Source organism: Misgurnus anguillicaudatus, chromosome 11 (assembly GCF_027580225.2).
Source record: "Misgurnus anguillicaudatus chromosome 11, ASM2758022v2, whole genome shotgun sequence".
Lineage (NCBI taxonomy): Eukaryota > Metazoa > Chordata > Actinopteri > Cypriniformes > Cobitidae > Misgurnus > Misgurnus anguillicaudatus.
Genome location: NC_073347.2, coordinates 25,584,797 through 25,608,476, shown reverse-complemented (window position 1 = coordinate 25,608,476; position 23,680 = coordinate 25,584,797). Strand labels below are relative to the sequence as shown.

The 23,680-nt window shown below is 36.7% G+C and overlaps 4 protein-coding genes across 4 annotated transcripts in view; 2 read left to right on the top strand and 2 right to left on the bottom strand.

The window, feature by feature from the left end:
• Positions 1 to 12,128, bottom strand: part of ephx5 (epoxide hydrolase 5) — a 65,341-nt gene extending 53,213 nt beyond the window's left edge. The window contains exons 1-6 of the mRNA XM_055169960.2: positions 11,925 to 12,128; positions 11,524 to 11,734; positions 11,100 to 11,280; positions 10,761 to 10,970; positions 8,730 to 8,859; positions 8,384 to 8,595 (exon numbers count right to left, since the gene is read on the bottom strand). Of these exons, the coding sequence (XP_055025935.2) occupies positions 8,384 to 8,595; positions 8,730 to 8,859; positions 10,761 to 10,970; positions 11,100 to 11,280; positions 11,524 to 11,734; positions 11,925 to 11,968 (988 nt within the window). The 5' untranslated portion in view covers positions 11,969 to 12,128. The remainder of the gene's footprint in view (positions 1 to 8,383; positions 8,596 to 8,729; positions 8,860 to 10,760; positions 10,971 to 11,099; positions 11,281 to 11,523; positions 11,735 to 11,924) is intronic.
• Positions 12,129 to 15,306: 3,178 nt separating this feature from the next.
• Positions 15,307 to 17,275, top strand: cst3 (cystatin C (amyloid angiopathy and cerebral hemorrhage)). Its single transcript, XM_055169981.2, has 3 exons — positions 15,307 to 15,609; positions 16,714 to 16,818; positions 16,933 to 17,275. The coding sequence occupies exons 1-3, from the start codon at positions 15,409 to 15,411 to the stop codon at positions 17,008 to 17,010; spliced, it is 384 nt and encodes a 127-aa protein (XP_055025956.1). The 5' UTR covers positions 15,307 to 15,408; the 3' UTR covers positions 17,011 to 17,275.
• A 780-nt stretch (positions 17,276 to 18,055) lies between these two features.
• Positions 18,056 to 21,871, top strand: LOC129416586 (uncharacterized). Its single transcript, XM_055170920.2, has 11 exons — positions 18,056 to 18,335; positions 18,521 to 18,631; positions 18,708 to 18,815; positions 18,900 to 19,020; positions 19,098 to 19,227; positions 19,359 to 19,758; positions 20,409 to 20,636; positions 20,765 to 20,881; positions 20,978 to 21,086; positions 21,178 to 21,304; positions 21,475 to 21,871. The coding sequence occupies exons 2-11, from the start codon at positions 18,557 to 18,559 to the stop codon at positions 21,869 to 21,871; spliced, it is 1,812 nt and encodes a 603-aa protein (XP_055026895.2). The 5' UTR covers positions 18,056 to 18,335; positions 18,521 to 18,556.
• Positions 21,872 to 21,982: 111 nt separating this feature from the next.
• Positions 21,983 to 23,680, bottom strand: mgme1 (mitochondrial genome maintenance exonuclease 1). The gene is made up of 4 exons (XM_055169972.2): positions 22,977 to 23,680; positions 22,683 to 22,905; positions 22,353 to 22,485; positions 21,983 to 22,267 (listed from the first exon to the last, which is right to left on the bottom strand). The coding sequence occupies exons 1-4, from the start codon at positions 23,488 to 23,490 to the stop codon at positions 22,136 to 22,138; spliced, it is 1,002 nt and encodes a 333-aa protein (XP_055025947.2). The 5' UTR covers positions 23,491 to 23,680; the 3' UTR covers positions 21,983 to 22,135.

Genomic DNA, 23,680 nt, shown 5'->3' with positions numbered 1-23,680 from the left:
GTTTATGTTTTAATCTGGCAGGAAAATGGATTTATAAAAAACCGTTAAGGTGAGTGCGTCTGCTGCGTTCTGTTAATGACACGGGTATAAATAAAGTTTTTTTTGACATTCAGCTACATGGTCAGCGTTATTTTTCTAAATAAGTTTAGGTAACTTGTAAGTTTAGATAACATAAAACCAGCAAATTATTGCATGAAAATACGGTACAAAGTATGATTATTTATATAGATTTCAGAATGAGCACGTTTGTCATTAATACTAAATATGCTGCGGTCTGTCTGCTGATCTGATACTGTAATGAAGATGAATGTATAATAACTGATTAAAAACTAAAATGTACAACTTTCAGTAAATAACTATGTACATGCTTAGGACGTTTGTGTTGTAATAATGTACAGGGTAACTTCAGATATAAAAACGAAGACTTGTAAAGTGATGTTTTATCATTAAAATCTGATCGCGTCCATTGATTTTATGGAATGTTTGGGTATACCAACATGGCGGCGTGGTGGCTTCACAGTTGTGACGTCATGCGCAATCCAGTCATTTATATAGATCAGTGGTCTGGGGCGATCCTAAGAGTCTAATTGGATGACTGAGTAAAATGATCCCACCCCCATGTCTCTACGACACTCTAAAGTGAAGATATTCCATCTGGGACACTTTTATTCCCTTATATGGGCATGTTTCCTGCCCCATTATAAGTCAATGGGAAATTTTGGGGGCCTATTACACCCCAGGGGTACAACATACACCCCATTTTGATGTATGTTCTTACAGAGGCTGTCAGCCTCCTTAAATGTGGTAAGCCACAAGTTTCTACAAGTTTCTCACTCGCAGCTAGGACCCGTCAAAGTTTGTCTCCATGTTAAGTAAATGGGAGTTTTGGGGTGTTTGAGCGCCCCGTTTAGGAATTCGGAAGGTCCCATCAGTTAGAAAAGATATAGCACACTAAGTCAGACCAGTCTTAAGGTCCATGGAAAATTTGGTGCATGTAGCTTGAAAGCTCTAGGACGAGTTAGTGTCAGAAATTTTGGGGTGCTAAGAAGAATAATAATAACTAGATAGAAAAGTTTGTTGACAAACTTTATGTTGGCTTGACAAAGCCTGGCCTGAACGTTAAAAACGGTTTGACAGAAGTTTAGTTTAGTAGGCTATCTGGCTGTTAGTATGTTTAAGTATGAAGCTAGCCTGATTTTACATGAAGCTAGCATGATTAGCCTGAAGCTAGCCTGAAGCTAACATGATTAGCATGAAGTTAGCATGATTAGCATGAAGCTAGCATGATGCTAACATGAAATAGCATGAAGCTAGTATGATGCTAACATGAATTAGCATGAAGCTAACATGATTAGCATGAAGCTAGCATGAAGCTAACATGATTAACATGAAGTTAGCATGATGCTAACATGAATTAGCATGAAGCTAGCATGATGCTAACATGAATTAGCATGAAGCTAGCATGATGCTAACATGAATTAGCATTAAGCTAGCATGATGCTAACATGAATTAGCATGAAGCTAGCATGATGCTAACATGAATTAGCATGAAGCTAGCATGATGCTAACATGAATTAACATGAATTAGCATGAAGCTAGCATGATGCTAACATGAATTAGCATGAAGCTATCATGATGCTAACATGAATTAGCATGAAGCTAGCACGATGCTAACATGAATTAGCATGAAGCTAGCATGATGCTAACATGAATTAGCATGAAGTTAGCATGATGCTAACATGAATTAGCATGAAGCTAGCATGATGCTAACATGAATTAACATGAAGCTAGCATGATGCTAACATGAATTAACATGAAGCTAGCATGATGCTAACATGAATTAGCATGAAGCTAGCATGATGCTAACATGAATTAACATGAATTAGCATGAAGTTAGCATGAAGCTAGCATGATGCTAACATGAATTAGCATGAAGCTAGCATGATGCTAACATGAATTAGCATGAAGCTAGCACGATGCTAACATGAATTAGCATGAAGCTAGCATGATGCTAACATGAATTAGCATGAAGTTAGCATGATGCTAACATGAATTAGCATGAAGCTAGCATGATGCTAACATGAATTAGCATTAAGCTAGCATGATGCTAACATGAATTAGCATGAAGCTAGCATGATGCTAACATGAATTAGCATGAAGCTAGCATGATGCTAACATGATGCTAACATGAATTAGCATAAAGTTAGCATGATGCTAACATGAATTAACATGAAGCTAGCATGAAGCTAGCATGATGCTAACATGAATTAGCATGAAGCTAGCATGATGCTAACATGAATTAGCATGAAGCTAGCATGATGTTAACATGAATTAGCATTAAGTTAGCATAATGTTAACATGAATTAGCATGAAGCTAGCATGATGCTAACATGAATTAGCATGAAGCTAGCATGATGCTAACATGAATTAGCATGAAGCTAGCATGATGCTAACATGAATAAGTATGAAGTTAGCAAGATTTATTATGAAATTAGCATAAAGCTAGCATGAAACTAGCATGAAGCTAGTATGACTTAGCTTGAAGCTAGCATGAAGCTAACATGACCAAAAGACCCAACCCCCATGCCTCTATGATGTTCGGATCCAGAGATATAAGGCTTTGTTTATTATGTTGCTAGGGTGCTCATATTTGGTTGCTAGGGGCGTGGCTTAATAGCTCAATAAGAATCCTTAGAGACTGATTGGATGCCTGAGTAAAATGAGCCCACCCCCATGTCTCTGTGACACTGTGCTGCAAAGATATCCATCTGGGCATTTTATAATGGCAGTCTATGGGAGATGTTGCTAGGGTGCCCAAAAATGGTTGCTAAGGGCGTGGCTTAATTGCTATGGGATGATCCAGAGAGACTGATTGGATGCCTGAGTAAAATGAGCCCACCCCCATGGCTCTATGACACTGTAAAGCGAAGATATTCCATCTGGAACGTTTCTATTCCCTTATATGGGCGTGTTTCCTGCCCCGTTATAAGTCAATGGGGAATTTTGGGGGCCTCCTAAACCCCAGGGGTGAAACTTACACCCCAATGTGAGGTATGTTCTCACAGTGCCTGTAAGCCTCCTTAAATATGGTAAGCCACAAGTTTCTACAAATTTCTCACTCGGAGCTATGACCTGTCAAAGTTTGTCGCAATGTTAAGTAAATGGGACTTTTAGGAAGTTTTACGTCCCGTTTTAGGAATTCTGTAAGTCGGATCCCGTCAAAAAGATATAGCACACTTCTTTAGACCAGTCAGAATGTCCGTGGAAAATTTCGTGGATGTAGCTTGAAAGCTGTCGGACGAGTTAGCCGCAGAAATTTTAGTCTCAGAAGAAGAAGAAGAAGAAGAAGAAGAAGAAGAAGAATAATAATAAGTTTAAATACAATATCAGTATGTTGGCTTTGTCAAGCCAACATAATAAAATATAAGTTTAAAAGCAATAACAATATATTGGCTTTTTCAAAGCCAACATAATAATAATAATATCCCTGAGGAATAGTAATAGTGATGCCTTGCATAAATGCAAGCACCACTAATAAGTATGAGCAATAGTAATAGTGATGCCTTGCATAAATGCAAGCACCACTAATAATAATAATAAGCTTAGATCGAAGAACAGTATGTTGGCTTTGTCAAGCCAACATAATAATAACCTTTATTTTCTATAGAACCTTTAAATGTACATCTCAAAGCGCTTTAAAGAAACAATTAAAACAACAAATATACAGCACACAAAAATATTAAAATTAAAGAGACATTATACACTTTAAAATACGCATTAAAGAAAATAAATCAATTAAAAGCTAACCTAAAAAAATAGATTTAAGCTGAAATTTAAAAATACCAAAAAAAATTGCTTGCCTAATCTCAATCTATAGAGAATTCCAAAGTTTTTAATCCACCTAAAACTATGCAGATCTCTCTCTAATTAGTCTCTGGTGACAGAATGTCTATGTTTGAGGCAGACAGACATGATGTGTGTGTCTGATTTGGCTCTTTAAATTCATTGCACATGAACGCAGACTATCAGACCTGCAGGACACATTCAGCCCTGGACATCTGCATCATGTTACACTTCTACACATCTACACATGCTAGCATGATTAGCATGAAGCTAGCATAATGCTAGCATGATTAACATGAAGCTAGCATGATTAGCATGAAGCTAGCTTGATGCTAGCATGATTAGCATGAAGCTAACATGATGTTTGCATGATTAGCATGAAGCTAGCATGATTAGCATGAGGCTAACATGATGTTAGCATGATTAGCATGAAGCTAGCATGATGCTAACATGATAAGCATGAAGCTAGCATGATGTTAACATGATTAACATGAAGCTAGCATGATGTTAGCATGATAAGCATGAAGCTAGCATGATGCTAGCATGATTAGCATGAAGCTAGCATGATGTTAGCAAGATTAGCATGAAGCTAGCATGAAACTAGCAAGATTAGCATGAAGTAAGCATGAGGTTAGCATGATTAGCATGAAGCTAGCATGATTTAACATGAAGCTAGCATGATGCTAGCATGATTAGCATGAAGCTAGCACTATTTAGCGTGAAGCTAACAAGATTTAACATGAAGCTAGCATGATTTAGCATGAAGTTAGCAAGATATATTATGAAATTAGCATAAAGCTAGCATGAAACTAGCATGAAGCTAGTATGACTTAGCATGAAGCTAGCATGAAGCTAACATGGCCCAAAGACCCAACCCCCATGTCTCTATGATGTTCAGACCCAGAGATATAAGGCTTAGTTTATTATGTTGCTAGGGTGCTCATATTTGGTTGCTAGGGGCGTGGCTTAATACCTCAATAAGAATCCTATTAAGACTTATTGGATGCCTGAGTAAAATGAGCCCACCCCTATGTCTCTATGACACTCTGGTGTAAAGATATCCATCTGGGCTTTTTATAATGGTAGTCTATGGGAGATGTTGCTAGGGTACCCAAAATTGTTGCTAGGGGCGTGGCTTAATAGGTCTGGGGCGATCCTAAGAGTCTAATTGGATGACTGAGTAAAATGATCCCACCCCCATGTCTCTACGACACTCTAAAGTGAAGATATTCCATCTGGGACACTTTTATTCCCTTATATGGGCATGTTTCCTGCCCCATTATAAGTCAATGGGAAATTTTGGGGGCCTATTACACCCCAGGGGTACAACATACACCCCATTTTGATGTATGTTCTTACAGAGGCTGTCAGCCTCCTTAAATGTGGTAAGCCACAAGTTTCTACAAGTTTCTCACTCGCAGCTAGGACCCGTCAAAGTTTGTCTCCATGTTAAGTAAATGGGAGTTTTGGGGTGTTTGAGCGCCCCGTTTAGGAATTCGGAAGGTCCCATCAGTTAGAAAAGATATAGCACACTAAGTCAGACCAGTCTTAAGGTCCATGGAAAATTTGGTGCATGTAGCTTGAAAGCTCTAGGACGAGTTAGTGTCAGAAATTTTGGGGTGCTAAGAAGAATAATAATAATAACTAGATAGAAAAGTTTGAAGACAAACTTTATGTTGGCTTGACAAAGCCTGGCCTGAACGTTTAAAAAAGTTTGAGAGAAACTTAAAACAAGTTTAGTTTAGTAGTCTAACATGAATTAGCATGAAGCTAGCATGATGCTAACATGAATTAGCATGAAGCTAGCATGATGCTAACATGAATTAGCATGAAGCTAGCATGATGCTAACATGAATTAGCATGAAGCTAAAGTGATGTTAACATGAATTAGCATGAAGCTAGCATGATGTTAACATGAATTAGCATGAAGCTAGCATGATGCTAACATGAATTAGCATGAAGCTAGCATGAAGCTAACATGAATGAGCATGAAGCTAACATGAATTAGCATGAAGCTAACATGAATTAGCATGAAGCTAGCATGATGCTAACATGAATTAGCATGAAGCTAGCATGATGCTAACATGAATTAGCATGAAGCTAGCATGATGCTAACATGAATTAGCATGAAGCTAGCATGATGCTAACATGAATTAGCATGAAGCTAACATGATGCTAACATGAATTAGCATGAAGCTAGCATGATGCTAACATGAATTAACATGAAGCTAGCATGATGCTAACATGAATTAGCATGAAGCTAGCATGATGCTAACATGAATTAGCATGAAGCTAGCATGAAGCTAACATGAATCAACATAAAGCTAGCATGATGCTAACATGAATTAGCATGAAGCTAACGTGAATTAACATGAAGCTAACGTGAATTAGCATGAAGCTAACATGAATTAGCATGAAGCTAACATGAATTAGCATGAAGCTAACATGAATTAGCATGAAGTTAACATGAATTAGCATGATGCTAACATGAATTAGCATGAAGCTAGCATGATGCTAACATGAATTAGCATGAAGCTAGCATGATGCTAACATGAATTAGCATGAAGCTAGCATGATGCTAACATGAATTAGCATGAAGCTAGCATGATGCTAACATGAATTAGCATGAAGCTAGCATGATGCTAACATGAATTAGCATGATGCTAACATGAATTAGCATGAAGCTAACATGAATTAGCATGAAGCTAGCACGATGCTAACATGAATTAGCATGAAGCTAGCACGATGCTAACATGAATTAGCATGAAGCTAGCACGATGCTAACATGAATTAGCATGAAGCTAGAATGATGTTAACATGAATTAGCATGAAGCTAGCATGATGTTAACATGAATTAGCATGAAGCTAGCATGATGCTAACATGAATTAGCATGAAGCTAGCATGATGCTAACATGAATTAGCATGAAGCTAGCATGATGCTAACATGAATTAGCATGAAGCTAGCATGATGCTAACATGAATTAGCATGAAGCTAGCATGATGCTAACATGAATTAGCATGAAGCTAGCATGATGCTAACATGAATTAGCATGAAGCTAAAATGAATTAACATAAAGCTAGCATGATGCTAACATGATTTAGCTTGAAGTTAGCAAGATTTATTATGAAATTAGCATAAAGCTAGCAAGAAACTAGCATGAAGCTAGTATGACTTAGTATGAAGCTAGCATAAGGCTAACATGACCCAAAGACCCAACCCCCATGTCTCTATGATTTTCGGATCCAGAGATATAAGGCTTTGTTTATTATGTTGCTAGGGTGCTCATTTTGGTTGCTAGGGGCGTGGCTTAATACCTCGATAAGAATCCTCAGAGACTGATTGGATGCCTGAGTAAAATGAGCCCACCCCCATATCTCTACGACACTCTAAAGTGAAGATATTCCATCTGGGACGCTTTTATTCCCTTATATGGGCATGTTTCCTGCCCCATTATAAGTCAATGGGGAAATTTGGGTGCCTCTTACACCCCAGGGGTGAAACTTACACCCCAATGTGATGTATGTTCTTACAGAGCCTGCCAGCCTCTTCAAATGTGGTAACCCACAAGTTTCTACAAATTTCTCGCTTGCAGCTATGACCCGTCAAAGTTTGTCGCAATGTTAAGTCAATGGAAAATTTGGGGTGTTTGAGCGCCCCGTTTAGGAATTCGGTAGGTCCCATCAGTTAGAAAAGGCATAGCACCTATCTACGGACCAGTCTTAAAAGTTTTGTAAAGTTTTGTGGGTGTAGCTTGAAAGCTCTAGGAGGAGTTACAATTGGTAAAAAGTATGAACAGAAGAAGAATAATAATAATAATAATAAGCTTAGATCGAAGAACAGTATGTTGGCTTTGTCAAGCCAACATAAATATAAGTTTAAAAGCAATAACAATATATTGGCTTTTTCAAAGCCAACATAATAACAGTATGTTGGCTTTTTCAAAGCCAACATAATAAGTTTAAAAGCAATAACAATATGTTGGCTTTTTCAAAGCCAACATAATAAGATATAAGTTTAATAGCAATATCAATATATTGGCTTTTTCAAAGCCAACATAATTACAGGTTATATATATATTAGAGCTGGGCATAGATTAATCTAGATTAATCTCATACAAAATAAAAGTAATTTTTTGCATAACATATGAGTTTGTGCTGTGTGTAATTATTATGTATATAATAACACACACATTCATGTATGTATTTAAGAAACATTTACATGTGTATATATATATTTATTTTTATTTTTATATATTTTAAATTATATAGAATTAAAAAACGATATTTAAGTAAAACATTTCTTAAATGTATATATATGTATGTGTGTGTGGTTAAATATACATAATATTTACACACATCACAAACTCATATGTTATGCAAAAAATTACTTTTATTTTGTATGAGATTAATCTAGATTAATCTATGCCCAGCTCTAATATATATATATATATATATATATATATATATATATATATATATATATATATATATATATATATATATATATATATATATATATATATAAAGATTATACATTACCTGCTGTATCTGGTTTAGTGCCTTGAATGTGTAAATAACCACTTTCTCTCAGCATTTCATAAATATTCTTTTCCATGTAAGGATAGAGTCGTCTGACATCTTCTTTTGTGAAGCCCACCAAGAACGGCAGGTAACGACCAACAAGTATGGAGAAAAGTCCAACACTATCAGTCTTAGCAGTGATCATGTTCAAGTGAAGGCCACGAACACACCTGATTCGCAAGATAACAATAGACATTATCTGTACAAAAGATAAGACATGGATAAACGGATAATCCAGTCCAATTGAATTACTAGTAGAAAAACTGAAAATTAAGGTAGTATGGTGGTTTAAAACTGATCTTACTCTGGCTTCATCTGGGCCATGTTGCTGGTAATAAGGGATCCCCAGTCTCCCCCTTGCAGATAATACTCAGTGAATCCCAGTCTTTCCATAAGCTTATGAAAGATCCGAGCAGCAGCAATAGAGTTAAACCCTTCAGTTTTACAATAAAAACAGTATTAGATATTTGACAGACCGTTAAATGCTCTCTCATTTGTAAGATGTTTTGGATTGAAGCACCTGCTAAATGAATAAAAATAAATGAAGAATTCAGATGTAAAACCTTCTAGGTGCGTCAGACATGTTTTCTTGTAAATGAGCATGTTTTATCAGGCTCTTGTGTTAAGGTTTAGTCATTTTACTTTACAGGTGCAGTGTGTAAATTTTAGTATATCTAGTGGTGAGGTTGCAAATTGCAACCAACGTTTCAGTCCACAGTTCACCAAAATGCATAGGGAAGCTATGGTAGCCACCACTGGACAACCATGTCATCGTTGTAGACAACTTAGTAAAAAAAGTTTGTCCGTTAAGGGCTTCTGTAGAAACAAAATGGCGACTTCCATGTAAAGGGACCCTCTGTGTACGTAGATAAAAACTTCTCATTCTGAGGTAATAAAAACATTACACTTCATTATGTAAGTTCTTTATACACCACTGATAATATAGTTATGTATTTTATATTGCATTTTGGTCAAGAGATCCTAATAAAAGTTACACACTGCACCTTTAATGGCAATGAAAACGGTTATTAGCCTGTAATTAAAATGTCACAAATGTAATTTTCGTAATTTTATTGGTATTTAACAAATTTGACTGTCTTTTGCTGCAAAACCCTCTAGGTCCATGCAAGATTTATAGGCAAAAACCTAATTTCCCAATCCCACTCTTCACTGTCTTTCCTGAACAAAGGTGTAAAAGGCAAAAAATGTGGTCAATGTTCTAATATATTTGGTAAATTTTCTTTTAACTTTGTAAAAAATGTGTATTTTTATGCACGCCATCATTTGTTTGATTCTTCTTCCATGCACTTAAAGGGACACAATATTTTCCAGCTCCCCTAGAGTTAAACATTTGATTTTTACCCCCTTGGTAACTTTCAATAGCAGAAGACTATTTTCGGGCAGTGCATAATATCATTGCACCTCCTGCAGCCATGTTACAGCTGCAAAGTCCTTGATTATTACGCCAGAATAAGAGTAGCCATACATGCCTAAAAAAATCACAAGTCTTAGTACACAGTGTAACTACAGAAAAGGCAAGTTTTAAATTAGAAAAATATCGAAACTCTTTGGTTATAATTTTTTATGCATAGCTAATGGTATAATCCAGGGGTGTCAAACTCAGTTCCTGGAGGGCCGGTGTCCTACAGAGTTTAGCTCCATCCATCCAGCCCCAACCCACCTGTCTTGAAGTTTCTAGTAATCCTAAAGACCTTGATTAGCTGCATCAGGTGTGTTTGATAAGGGCTGGATCTAAAGTCTGCAGAGACACCGGCCCTCCAGGAATTGAGTTTGACACCCTGGTCTAATCAGATTCAATGGATTATGCTAAGCTATGCTAAAAATGGTACCGCCAGACCTGGAGATCAGCTGAATGGATTCCAAAACGATAAAAATCAAATGTTAACTCTAGAGGAGCTGGAAAATGAGCATACTTTGAAAAAAGTGGAGTGTCCCTTCAAGAGGAAAAGTGGCATTTAAAAGATTCTGCCAACAAACATTTCTAAATGAAATGAGGCCCGAATTAAGTGGATTTGAAGCGAAAGTATTTGATGAGCATATATTATGTGCCGAAAGCATTCGGTCAATATCGATTATTCATTTTTCTTCATTTTCTCATTCCCTGTCTATCTATATCCCAGCTTTTGCATCTGAGCTCTTCAAATATAACCATCCAGTGAAAAAATGTTTATGGATGTTGATATCATATGTATATTATCGTTAATACATTATAGCATTTGTTATCTATGAAAGTTATCCAGGTCATTGTGGAAAATCTTATAGAATTATGCCATATGATATCCTATAACTACAGACTCCTACTGTATGCTTGTACCTTGTTTATGTGGAGCTTCAGAGTATCCATAGCCTGGAATGGAGGGACAGATGACCTCAAAGACCACGTCAGACTCGGTCTTAGTGAGCAAGGGAAGGACCTTGTAAAACTCAAAGAAGGAACCTGGCCAGCCATGAACCATAATGAGTGGGAGAACTTTCTGTCCAGGCGTCTGAACAGGCTTCACGTGAATGAAATGAACATCTATTCCTGAGAAGGGGTTGTACAGATACTAAAGGTCAAAAAGTATTCATATTAAGTTTCAGCCATAATATGGCTTAAGAAAAGTTTTATGTTGGACTCAATTGCATTTGGTGGTGGTAACTTTTAACTGCTTACCCTCAATTTTGGTTTTGAAATGAGGGTATTGGTTGATCATCTTCACCTGCTTCTCCCAGTCAAACTGGTGCTTCCAATAAAAGACCACATTTTTAAGATAGGTTGAGTTAAATCCATAATGAAAGCAACTGTCCTCAAGTGGGTCTGTGTACCGTGTTAGATCAATGCGTTTGTACAGATCCTGAAGAGATATATGTAAAGAAATAGGTTAGTATAGTAATTAAACTATAATAGTACATCCACAAATGTATCATTCTTCAACAATGGGATGCTACCTTGCCTTTCACATTAATGTATCCCTAAAATGAACCATTAACCGTTTTACTACAGAAACCAGTTTGTAATAAGATTTGTAGTAAAACCATTGGTCAACAGATTTAACATTGTCATACTGCATTAACCACCATGGGTATTTTGTACCCACCTGTATCTCTTCCACTGAGGTTTTAACCACAAATTTGTGAACAGTTTTGTCCTCGGTCAGGCACTTCTTCCCTGCTCCCCACCAGCCATCTCCTATTGGCATCTTTTTAGGGGTTTTCCTGCATGCCAAATAGCACAAAAGTCCTCCAACCCCAGCAGACGAGAGTGCCAAGAGCTGAAGTTTAGATCGATCCATGCTGCTCCAAGTCTCTCTGAAAGTGAATAAAGAAATCTTACAGTTACGTCACACTAATAAATCTCCCTTTAAAAAAAGTAATGTACACAATAGAGGTTATAGAGACGAATGTGGTCGAGCTGCAGCGATGTGGTGATACGCTGCCTGCGCAACAAAAATCCCACGGTTTTAACAAACGTTACACATGAGTCTGAAGTTCTACTTACTTGACGCTTTCAACTGTCGGCATAATAAAGTCCTGCAAACCCATTCTGCGTAAAATATCACGTTTTTCAGTGCAATCTGTGGTGAAGTAGGGAAAAAGACTACTGTGTGCTTTACGTCAAACTTCAAAGTGCATTGGGGGAGTGTGCTAATACGTTACAAAGTTGAAAGGTGTGTTCGAGTTAATACGGCGCTGGGCAGACCGTTGCCATATGATATTAAAGTATCGCGATAGTGATTTAAAAGTATGCAAAACAGGCTGCTTTAGACTTGTTCTCGCGTTACTTTAATATCACTTGGCAAATGTTCTGCGCAGCACACATGAAGTTCATTATGCCGGCCCGTCTCACTATCAACTTAAAACGGTAGGAATCAATTTAAAGTCACAGTCAAATGTAAACATAACATGCTATGTAATTTGATGAGTGTGCTGCATGCAGCTGGTGAAAACGTGAAGCGTACTTAATTTAATTATCTTCTTCACGTGGTGGGTGCACGCATACAAACTAAACAGAATTCCAAAAAAATAGCACACTTCTACCATATTATACACAATAAAAACAAATAATAGCACTTTCATATACGTATGTTATATAAATATAGACTACAATAGGTACATTTGTGTTTATTGTGTTTTTACTTTAAACACCATTGTTGAAGTAGCTATTTCAGATTCTTTTCAGAATGTAGCCAGTGACAGTACAGAGTGGTCAAGGTCAGAGTAAGGGTGGGAGTTAAAGCTGAAACAATTTGTGTGGTTGAGGATTCGGAATGAACAAAACAATTCTGTGCAATAAACTTGAGGATTTAAAACCAGATTTTGGACCCAATTTGCAGTCCCCAGTGACTGAGGTGACGTGGCCTGATTCGAGGATTGTTGCAATTGACTTTTTGACCCCTCCGTTGTGTGGTGTCTTTACGGTTATTTTATTGCTCCGGATCGTGTTGAAGCCTTAATGTCTGATATTTACGATTCTGGATCAGACTGCCTTTGATGGGGTACCCCGCAATATGAAAGGGAGCAAGCTTCAACTAGATGGTGTGCTTTCATAGCTGAAACATAACATCCACAGACATGTCACAAAAATGGACCAGTTACTGTAATTTCCAAAACAGTGGGTGGGGTGATAACAGTATTTTACTACTTTTGCTGTATTATAAGCTTTATAATGTAGAAAAAATAATTTATGTTAATTGCCAACATTTTATATTTCATATAAATTAATCTTACAGACATGCTGAACTCCACATGACTTAATATTATTATATTTTCAAATGGCAAGGATGATTCTTATTTTGTAAAACGAGCAGGAAATCCCACTAGAAAGGGTGTGAACACACCCTGCTCTTTTCTTCCTGCAAAAACACTGATTAAGTCACTTGCGGATTAACTTAAGAAAAGGAATCATTACAGAATTTAATGTACTTACAACATTCACTGATTACAAGAAGCAGAACAAAGACATGCCTCAAGAACATAGCAACTGTGGTCTTAAAATAAAATTCCAGGTTTAAATTTTTTTTCTTATCTGAGCTAAAGTATCTGTTTCAGCTATTTCTGAATAAACTATGTAAAAAAAAACTGTAATAAGTATACTTTGTGTTCCAGTGTTAGATGTCCTGTTGTTTGTTAAATCTTTGCATATTACCACATTACTAATTAATAAAATTAGATGTATCTCTCCAGAACCATCACAAAGTTTCCTCCTAACCAATAATGTGCCCACTAACCAATACTGTAATACACTGCATGCATAATTATTATGCCATTATTAAGTCAATATTTGAATCACATTTGTTTCCCAAACATATTTTAGCAATTCCAAACCACATCAATCTTTATACGTCAAAATAAGTCCAATTTATATTGTATATAATCATTTATAAGTGATATATTACAGGGCTCCAGACTGCCCCAAATGGTGGCATTTTGCCACCAAAATTTGAGAGTGTGCCACTGAATTTTACATCCAGTCGCACATGTGTGACCAGTAAATTTGACCTTTTATTGTGATGTGACACTGAATTTGAAACAGCACATTGTACTTTCTGCATCTTATCATCAAAGTATTTATTAGTAATATAGTGTATTACTTAGTAGAAATGTGAATATTTGGTTAGCATGATGATTTACGGTGTGTGCCCCTAAATTTTCTGGTTGCGCCCCTAAAATTTTCAGTTGGGGGCCACTGTGCTCCTAGTGAAAAAAGTTAGTCTGGAGCCCTGTATTATTGTTAATGATGGCTAAAGGCGAAACACACATTCAGGTGTGCAAAATTCACACAGGTTTTCTTTCACATGGTAAAATGGGGAAAAAAAAGAGGTTTAACTCACACTGAAATTCATTATTAAATTCCCACAACAAAGACAAAATGCTAGAAATTTCAAAATTAAGTTCTTACCATTAAACAGGATTTGCTGATTTGGGAGGCAGGGTCACACAACTAGGATGAAAAGATATAGAATGGCAAAGAATTTGGTTTTGAAACCATTAGGTCTCCAGTGTCATTTTCCAGAACAGCAACCTACCTGGAGTTGGTAACATGTGCTTGGAAAAAATATGATCAAAATATTGACTTGCATAATTGTGCATGCAGTGTAGAACTGAGCCATTAACATTGTAAAAGATTATGATAAGGTCAGATTTGTTTGGTTGGCACTGTATCCAATCTAATAAGGAATAAAAGAGTCTCTGTTGCAATTACAGATTGAGAAACAATAAACATGCTGTTTGTTTCTTTCAGCTGACTCTAAATCAAACAAATGCTTCAGGTCGAGCGAGGATAACTGTTGTTGCTCCATCATAACAATTCCTCAACGAATTCCCGGCAGGTTTCAATGGGCTTTGTGGTTTTATAAATCTCAGCCAAACCAGATAGAAATAACAATACTACAAGATAGTCTCCTTGTAAAACATACAATTACATATTGTTTTCTCATTTTTATGTAAAGCACTTTGAATGACCTCTGTGTATGAAATTTGCTATACAAATAAACTTGCATTGCCTAGCAGTAAGGTCAACAGACAGCAGGCAGATAGATAGACAGACTGGCAGACATAATTAATAATTATATTATTAAAATAATTAAAACATTAAACATTTAAATAATTAAATTAAAATAAAAAGAAAGAAATTAAGAAAGAAATAACTAATTTCTTAAATTATCTGAAAAAGCTTTTCATAAGGTAGCTTTTAAGTAGCTTATAAGGTTTCCAGTCAGTTAAGTACAAAAAGATTACAGAGCATTAAAATCTTATATAACAGTACTGTTATTAAAATATAATGACTGGTTTTACCCCAAAACTATTTACAGTAACCTCCCTACGAATGCGATTGGTTGAGCCGCTAGACACCTCCCCTATCCACTGTGCTTCATCATGTGACGTATTGTTTATATAATCCCAGGCCGCAGTTTTCTTCTGCAGTTTCGATCTGTTTACATAGCAAATCAAAACACTTCGAATCATTTAATACTAACTTCGTCATGGATACTAAAATGATAGTGCCGATTTTCGTAGTAATTTTGGCCGTGGCGAGCGCCGGGATGGTTGGAGCCCCAGTGGGTATTGACATGACTGATCAAGGCGCTCAAGAAGCGTTAAATTATGCTATGGTACAGTACAACAGGGCAAGCAACGATGCGTTTGTGCGAGGGGTTTCCGAAGTCTTCGAAGTCCAAAGACAAGTAAGTGTTTGTTTATTTGTTTTTATCCTATTAACGCTTAAATATGTCGATGACATCCGCATACCATTTTATAAAATAATCAGTTTCTTTAACAACTTTGACTGTCATGATGATTGATTACTGATGATTACTGATGATTAAATCATCAAACGTGACATTACGTGCCTGCCCTTACAAACATTATCCAGAGTTTTACTACATTAACCATGATATTAGTAGTAAAACACAAACTACCATTGTTATACACTAGTAAATACAATAAATGAGTCCACCAAGAACATGACTGCTACACTACAATAATTGTTCATTTTCTTAAGGGTGTTGTTTAGGGTATGGTTAGTTTCACTGACACATAAACAGCAGGTGAATGTAGCTAGTTGACAGGGCGGTTCATGCCAACAGTGCATAGGTAAAGACTTGTACATGCTTGCTTAAAGGGATAGTTCACCCATAAATGAAAATATGTCATCATTTACTCACTCTCATGTTGTTATAAATGGTTCATAGACCCCATTTACTTTCATAGTACTCTTTATCCCTACTATGGAAGTGAATGGGGTCCACGAATGGTTTGGTTACAAACATTTCTCAAAATATCTTCCATACCTTTGCGTTCATCAGACCAAAGAAATGTATGTGGGTTTGTAACCACATGACAGTGATTAAACGATGACAGACTTCATTTTTGGTTGAACTATCCCTTTCAAAGTACAAAACTGGTTAAATAGTTTCCAGGTTTAGGTGTTTATTAGGAGTTTCTTGCTTTATACATGTAACAAATAAAACAGAACCATTGGTCCCTTAATATGGAGCCAAACAAATCAGGCTACACAAAAAACCTGAATGTCTAAGGGTAAGAAAATCAAATTGGCTAGAATTTAATGTAGTAGACATGTCCATCCAATTTTTAATCAACCCATTTGCTGCCTAAATAAACCATTAACCTTACTTGCATCATAATGTGTGTAGTATTACATGAACAGAGGAAACATTATTGTAATGGCTTTCCATAATGCCCACTATAGATGAAGGATGTCTTCATGTCTATTGTGACAGCTTTTTTATGTTATTTTAGGTTATTAATGTTTTATTAATAACTTGTAGGTTGTCGCTGGCCTGAAATACATCTTCACTGTGAAGTTGGCTAGAACCAGCTGCAGAAAGGGTGGAGTCGAGACCGATTGCGTCGCTGATGCTGCGAACCAAGATGTAAGACAAAATGCACATATCATTATATTGTGGTTATCTGTTTACATATCTGTTTTACAGAATAAAAAATACCCTGTGTGTGAGAATACAACCTTTATCATTTCTTTCCTTAAGGTGCCTTATTGCAAAATCGTGGTCTGGAGCCAGTCATGGAGAAACTCAATCAAGGTCATGGAAAACACCTGCCCATAGACCACGTACTAGTGCCGTCTGGAGGATTTCATAGTTGTCCGGCATTAAATCTGACCTGTATTTTAGTAAACCGTTTTTATTGTTTGAAATTATTTTTTCTGTCTCTATAATCTTTATCAACAACAGATCATTCAGTAAGAATGCTCCATAACATACCCCATCGACCATGGCATCTTTTTAAAGTTTATTGATTAGAAATTTTTAAATAATAAAAGGCATGTTTCTGTATTTGTTTATTCTTTACTATTAAAACATGGTTGATTCATTGATGTCTGTGCCCTCAGTTCATTTGGTTATATTTATGATGTAAGTTATGTTGACTATATTGATTTTCTCAAGCAGTCAATGGGTTTGAAAGAAATTGTATTTAACAGTATGTGGGACAGCTAGCACATGTCTAGTATACACCTGCTGAGGTAAATATACATATTATTTTCTACATATTATTTATATTTAGGAATAGTGAGGAAGATGTAGTATTTTTTTTTTCAATAAAAATGGTTAAAGAAGCTCAAGAAATAGATTTGTTGTCATGAAAAAAAAAACACAAGCATACACATTTTCTTTTGCATAGAAAATAAACCTGATCACTGCATTGACTATAGCATGTGGGAAAGCATGGTTCCTTGTAGCTCAATTGCGTTAAGAGTGCAAAGGTCATTTGAATTCTTACACATGTTGAAAAGAACATTTACCTTGAATGCACAAAGTTGCTTTGGATAGACTTTTGCCAAATACATAAAAGAAATGTGGATTAAAGTATTGGCACACACAACAGTCGAAGTTGAATGACAGAATAGTTCCCACTACTGTAAAGTATTTTGTTATTTTTCTTTCACAAAAAGAAGTTATTGTGTCACTATTTAAACTGTTTTATCTTTTCTTTTTATAAATAAAAAAGATAATAAACACATGTTACAAAAATGTAATAATAAGAGACAAACTACGCAGTACATACTACCGTACTTGTCTCCGCCCACACATGACAAATCCCGCCTCCTGCAAGCCGTTTTAGTCTGTGATTGGATCGTTGAGGTATCAATTGCACGGCAGCGGAAAATTGGAAAAAAACATTGAACGGAAAACACCTATGGATATGGAAAACACAGAACACGTATGCAAATCACTGGTCTGTTAAATATTCATGAGAGAAACGACGAGGCTTCGTTGCATCAAAATGATTCAAATGCTCGAATGAGGCACTCCGCGGACATCTACTGTCTAACAAGCGTAAATGCAATGGAAAGATTCGAGTCTGCAGCAGCTATAACGTCTCACTCTTGGTACTTGTGAAATACGATCTGAAAATTCACAACTAAAGATTAGTAAGTATGTTGTAAGGCAGTGTTTCCAAACTCATGTTAAATTGAAATCTGCACTTTACATCGAGGTTAAAAATTAAACCTTTCAATAAGTCCCCGCCTTACCTTACGTCGGTTGCCTCTGGTCTGGATCGGATAGTGACATTTGCTACGTCTTCCTGACAAACTATATTTCTCATTCTTTACAGATTCAACCGTAACCAACCTGTTTTTAACTGCGAAACATGAAAATCTTAAATTCAGAAGAGTTAAAGTTAGCCGAGATCACTTTACACGAGCACTTGCCTAAATCCTTAAAAGTAAGCAAGCGGTTTAATCATGGTTATGTTTTTCCATGTTGCTTTGTCACACCGAATGAAATAACTTGGTTTTTAGGTGTACGGATTTGTTTTCGCCATAAACAGAGGGAAACCGCACACTTTGGAGGTTGTGGTAGACTCGTGGCCAGCTTTTACTACTATAATTGTTCGTCCAGATCCAAATGTAAGTTTTTTTTTACATATACAATATTTAAATCCATAAAAACGTTTGTATGCTATTATATTGAAGTTTATTTAAAATCAACAGAATTGTCGAGCCAAAGACTTTATGAAGAAGGTCACTCTGTACACTACAAATGAAGAAGACTTGAAGAGAATGTTGACTGTGGAAAACGCAATTGACTGGAACACATACTTCTTAATAGGAGGTATGACTTTTTATTTTTTTATAAAGAAAAATACTAATTCTGCTGTCTTTTGATTATTTTGAATAAATTCATTCTAGGATGTGATGTACGTCATTCGCCTATGCTGAAGGAAATTGCTGCTTCTCGGAGTGTCCAAATGAAGGGTTTCTCCTTAGTGCACCTAATGATATTACCTGAGCCAAAGCATTTACCTGAGCTCAGTAACAGGTAGGATGGTGAGAGATACTCAAGTCAACCGTATTCATTGTTTAAACTGCATTTTATTATTAACATTCTGATTTAAAAACTTGCAATGCACATGTAAAATAAATAGGTTATTACATCTTTTCATACCTTAGTGACCTTGAGACCAAAGTGTCGGTACTTAATGCGTCCCATGCTGATGTAGTCAACAAGGCTTGGAAATTTGGTGGGGATGAGAAAGGTTACAAGAACATCCTAAATCTCATCACCCATTTCCCTACGTGCTGCATTACAGATGACAACAACCAGCCTGTGTCTTGGATCCTTTTGTATGATTACTGTGCCTTAGGTATATTGTACACACAACCAGAGCATCGAGGAAAGGGCTATGCCAAAGCCCTGGTCACCACAATGGCAAAGAGACTTCATTCTCAGGGCTATCCTGTTTACTGTTTTATTGAAGATTGCAATCAGCTTTCCTACAAACTTTTTACAAGCCTTGGTTTTACTGAGGACCCTTCTTATATGGCTGCCTGGTATGAATTCATTACTCCTGTCTGACAGAAACGCCCCAAGCCTAAAGTGGTTTTCTACCTGCAATATATTAACTGAAATAAATGTTTCCATTTGATTGACAAATGCTTTTACAATATTTTTTGGTCAAAGCCATGTGATAAAACAAGGACTATTGTGTGGATAATGGTTTTAGTAGTACTTTATTACTGCATGTCTTTAATACATCCTTGTTGAAAAATAATGGTTTTCTGTTTACCATTAAAACTAATGGAAAATTACTTCATGTAGTGTGTTTTGGGTCTTTCAGTATATTATATTAGTGCAACCAAATGCAACAACCAGATATTTTGATGCTGGGAAACCGTTTTGATAAACTTTCTGAGTTCCTAACACGTTAGCATAGATATCTATGACACGTTAGAACCAGACTGTAAAAAAGACTGCGGAATAACACAACTTCCGTTGCCAAAATGCGCGCTCAGGCTATTTGATCACGCGCGCTGTAAATGGGTGGGCGCTTTGGGACGTCATCCATAAAGCTTATGGTCATGCGCGTATGACGAGATTTTCATGACAAATGTCGAGAGCGCCTTTTAACCCTGCTACAGTTTATTAATATAGTGTGCGCGTGCCCGAACCTCTTTGGCTCTAGCACAAAACGAAAGAGATGTTCCACAAACTGATCTCTTCATGAATCTCACCCAATAAGTTTGGACGCATTACAAAAACCACAGATCCTTAATAAACACGTGATAGGTCTGCTCAGTTTATTGCACGACTCACGAGGCATTAAAAAGCAGGAACCTACAGTCGACACGAGACGATCTGTAGCAGAGCGCGCGATGTACCAGCTGACCACAAAGGAACTCAAGACCCTGGAAGTAGACCTTAAAAAGTACTTCCCACACTCGCTGCAGGTTTGAAAACCTTTAGGTTTCTTAATTTTTAGCTGTCGTTTAACATCCCTCGAATAGGTTAAATATGGCATTATATTATTTTGAGAATAATTCATATATTTACACATTTTTGTTCTGGATATTTTTAGGTATATGGGTACATTTTTCATCTCAACAGAACTGGTCAGAGAGCAGATCCCATTAGTGTATTTGTAGACCACTGGCCAGAGTTCCAAGTTGTACTCATTAAACCAGACATTCTGGAGGTAACGTTAGCTATAAATTCTTGTTAAAAGACAATTCACTTACGAAAGTAGGTCAAACAAGTGCTGACCTACTGTATGTTTATTACTCATCTACAGAAAGGAGACCATTTCAAGGATCTGAGTGTATTTTCCAAAAATGAGGGTCATCTCAGAGACATACTAGCACAGACAGACATCATTCATTGGAATACGTTTATTTGTTTGGGTATGCACAGCTCTTTTGTACTGTTTTTTCTATATTCAATAAAATTCTCTTAGATTTTTAACACCTTTTACTTTTGAATCTTTATTTTAAGCCATCGATCTTCATCATAGAGAGATACTAGAAACTATTGCAGCAAACAAAGGTGTACCTGTAAATAAAGCAGCTGTGTGCCGCATGATGGTTCTTCAAGAACCATCAAAAATTGTATCCGTTGATAGGTGAAGTATAACTATAATCATTAACTCACTTGCTACATGCAATTATATGGCAGGTCAGAGTTTAAATCAAGCCATATATGGGTATATGTATACAAAACAAGGCCTTTAGTACATTTTTAACATCAATGTATAATCAACAACGTTTAACTTAAAATGCTTTTTCTCTGCAGTTTATCACTGAAGATGTCTTCCCTTAATGAGTCCCATATTGCTCTAATCAACAATACCTGGAAGTTTGGCAACGAACACAGCATTCGAATGATTAGGAATATGATTTTAAACTTCCCCTCCTGTTGTGTTCTGGATTCAGATGATCAGCCAGTAGCATGGGTATTGACTTATACTTTCGGTGCAATGGGAATGTTGTACACGATTCCAGAACACAGAAGAAAGGGCTATGCAAAAGCTTTGGTTTCCATTATGTCAAGAAATTTGCACTCTCAAGGTTATCCAGTGTATTGTTATATAGAAGAGGAAAACCAGGTGTCCTATAGGCTCTTCACAAACCTGGGATTCACAGAGGATCCAGAATACAGGACAGCCTGGGTTGTCTTGAATGATTTCTGAACAATTACACTGATTACTTTTAGAGAGTAAATACAGATGCCTTTGTGGATGCCAGCTAACTGTTTTATGTAATGTGCATACAATTTATAAATAATCAACAACAGAGTAACATTTTAAAGTAAGACAAAGTGTGTAAAACACTGTATTTATTCTTTACATCAAATGTAAAATTAAACATTTACAATTGAACTACACACTGTGTAGAAATTTCAAAATTCTGTAGCATCTGCTTACTTCTTTCACACTACGTTAGTTAAAGGTCTCCTATTTTTCTGCATACTCTTCGAGTCGTAGGAGCCATTTCTCCCAAAATGCCATAATCTGATCGGAGCGTAGGAAGTGAGCGTGTGCAGGTGATCCATCTTTGTAGGCCACCACAATTAAACCGTTTTCTACCTGTACATAAAGAGCATACCAGGAATGAGAAAATGAAACTCCAGCAAATCGTTTAAAAATAAAGATGCTTTATACTGATGTTTACCTGGTAGCTATAGTTGTTGTCACTGTTTAGAGCCCCAATGTACGCAGCTACTTGTAATGGATTATCGTACGTATTGTGAAGAAAGGGTTTAGGTTTTTCTGAGGTCTTCCAATCAATGACACACAATGAATCTCTGTGAAAGAGATTAAAAAGCATTTAAGAAACCAAAACATATCAACAGTAACATTTTCAATGGATGTGACAAATGATCAGGAAAGCAAATGTTTTTGTATTCATATACAAAAAACACATTATGGAATTTGTTTTACTATACATCTTTGCATATGGCACATACTAAACAAATGTATACTTTTAATGAATGCATCTTACTTGTACTGTGCAACACAATCTACGATACCAAGGTACTGTAATTCAGAATGATATACAGCACTCTCAATTGCTCTCACTCCTGTTATATCATTCAATACATGAGATACACTCTCCATATATCCAGCCGCCTCTGATGGACACTCCGTGTCCTCCTTAGAGGAGGTTTCCTCTGTGAAAGTTTCCTCAATGGCAGCATGGAATAGCTTTCCCTGTTTGAAAAGATCTAAACACAACACATAAATTACATAAAGTTCTTTTTTAATGTAACAAAAGAAAAACAATAAGTGTTCTTACTCAAGCTGTATTCTTTAAACCCGTCCTCCCCGAGCTCAGCAATCATCCTTCTCTTCCACCTCTCCAGGATAAAAGCCTGCTCAGGTGGCATGGTCTTCTGCAGGATCTTGGTCACACTGGGAAGTGATGGCTTGGTAGAGTCCCTCTGCAAATTTATACGAGCCAAAGGTCCCGGCACATACCGAGAAGGACCTTTGGCTTGGTTTAAAAGTGGATGCAGGTTTTTTGGTACTCTTTGCTGTTGAGAAGGCGGTCTGGCTCTTATAACAGGTCCGTACAACTGATAATCCTCATCCTCGATGCTTGCAGGTGTCTGAGAGCTGGTTTTAGATGACACCACCGCCCGCACTAGAGATGAATATCTTTCTGTGTCAACTGTGCTGTATTGACTGACCTTTTTGCGTGTTCGCCATTGACAGCTGGTTGAAAAGTTCTCCACGAGCGAGAACTGACCAGAGGGAAAACCCATTGATCTCACGCTGTTACGTTGTATCAACAGCTTCAATACCTTCATTGTGATCTCTGTTTGTGACGCTGTTTATCTTATCTGTTCGTTTCCATGATGAAGATTGACCTTAATTGTGCATATATTGCCTTGGATATTAGATTAAAATCAGATAGAAAAAGTTTGGGGATGCATTGCTTGCTACATTAGCCAGTTTCAATCGGAGCGAACAGTTTGAATTGGCTCTGCTTTAATGATT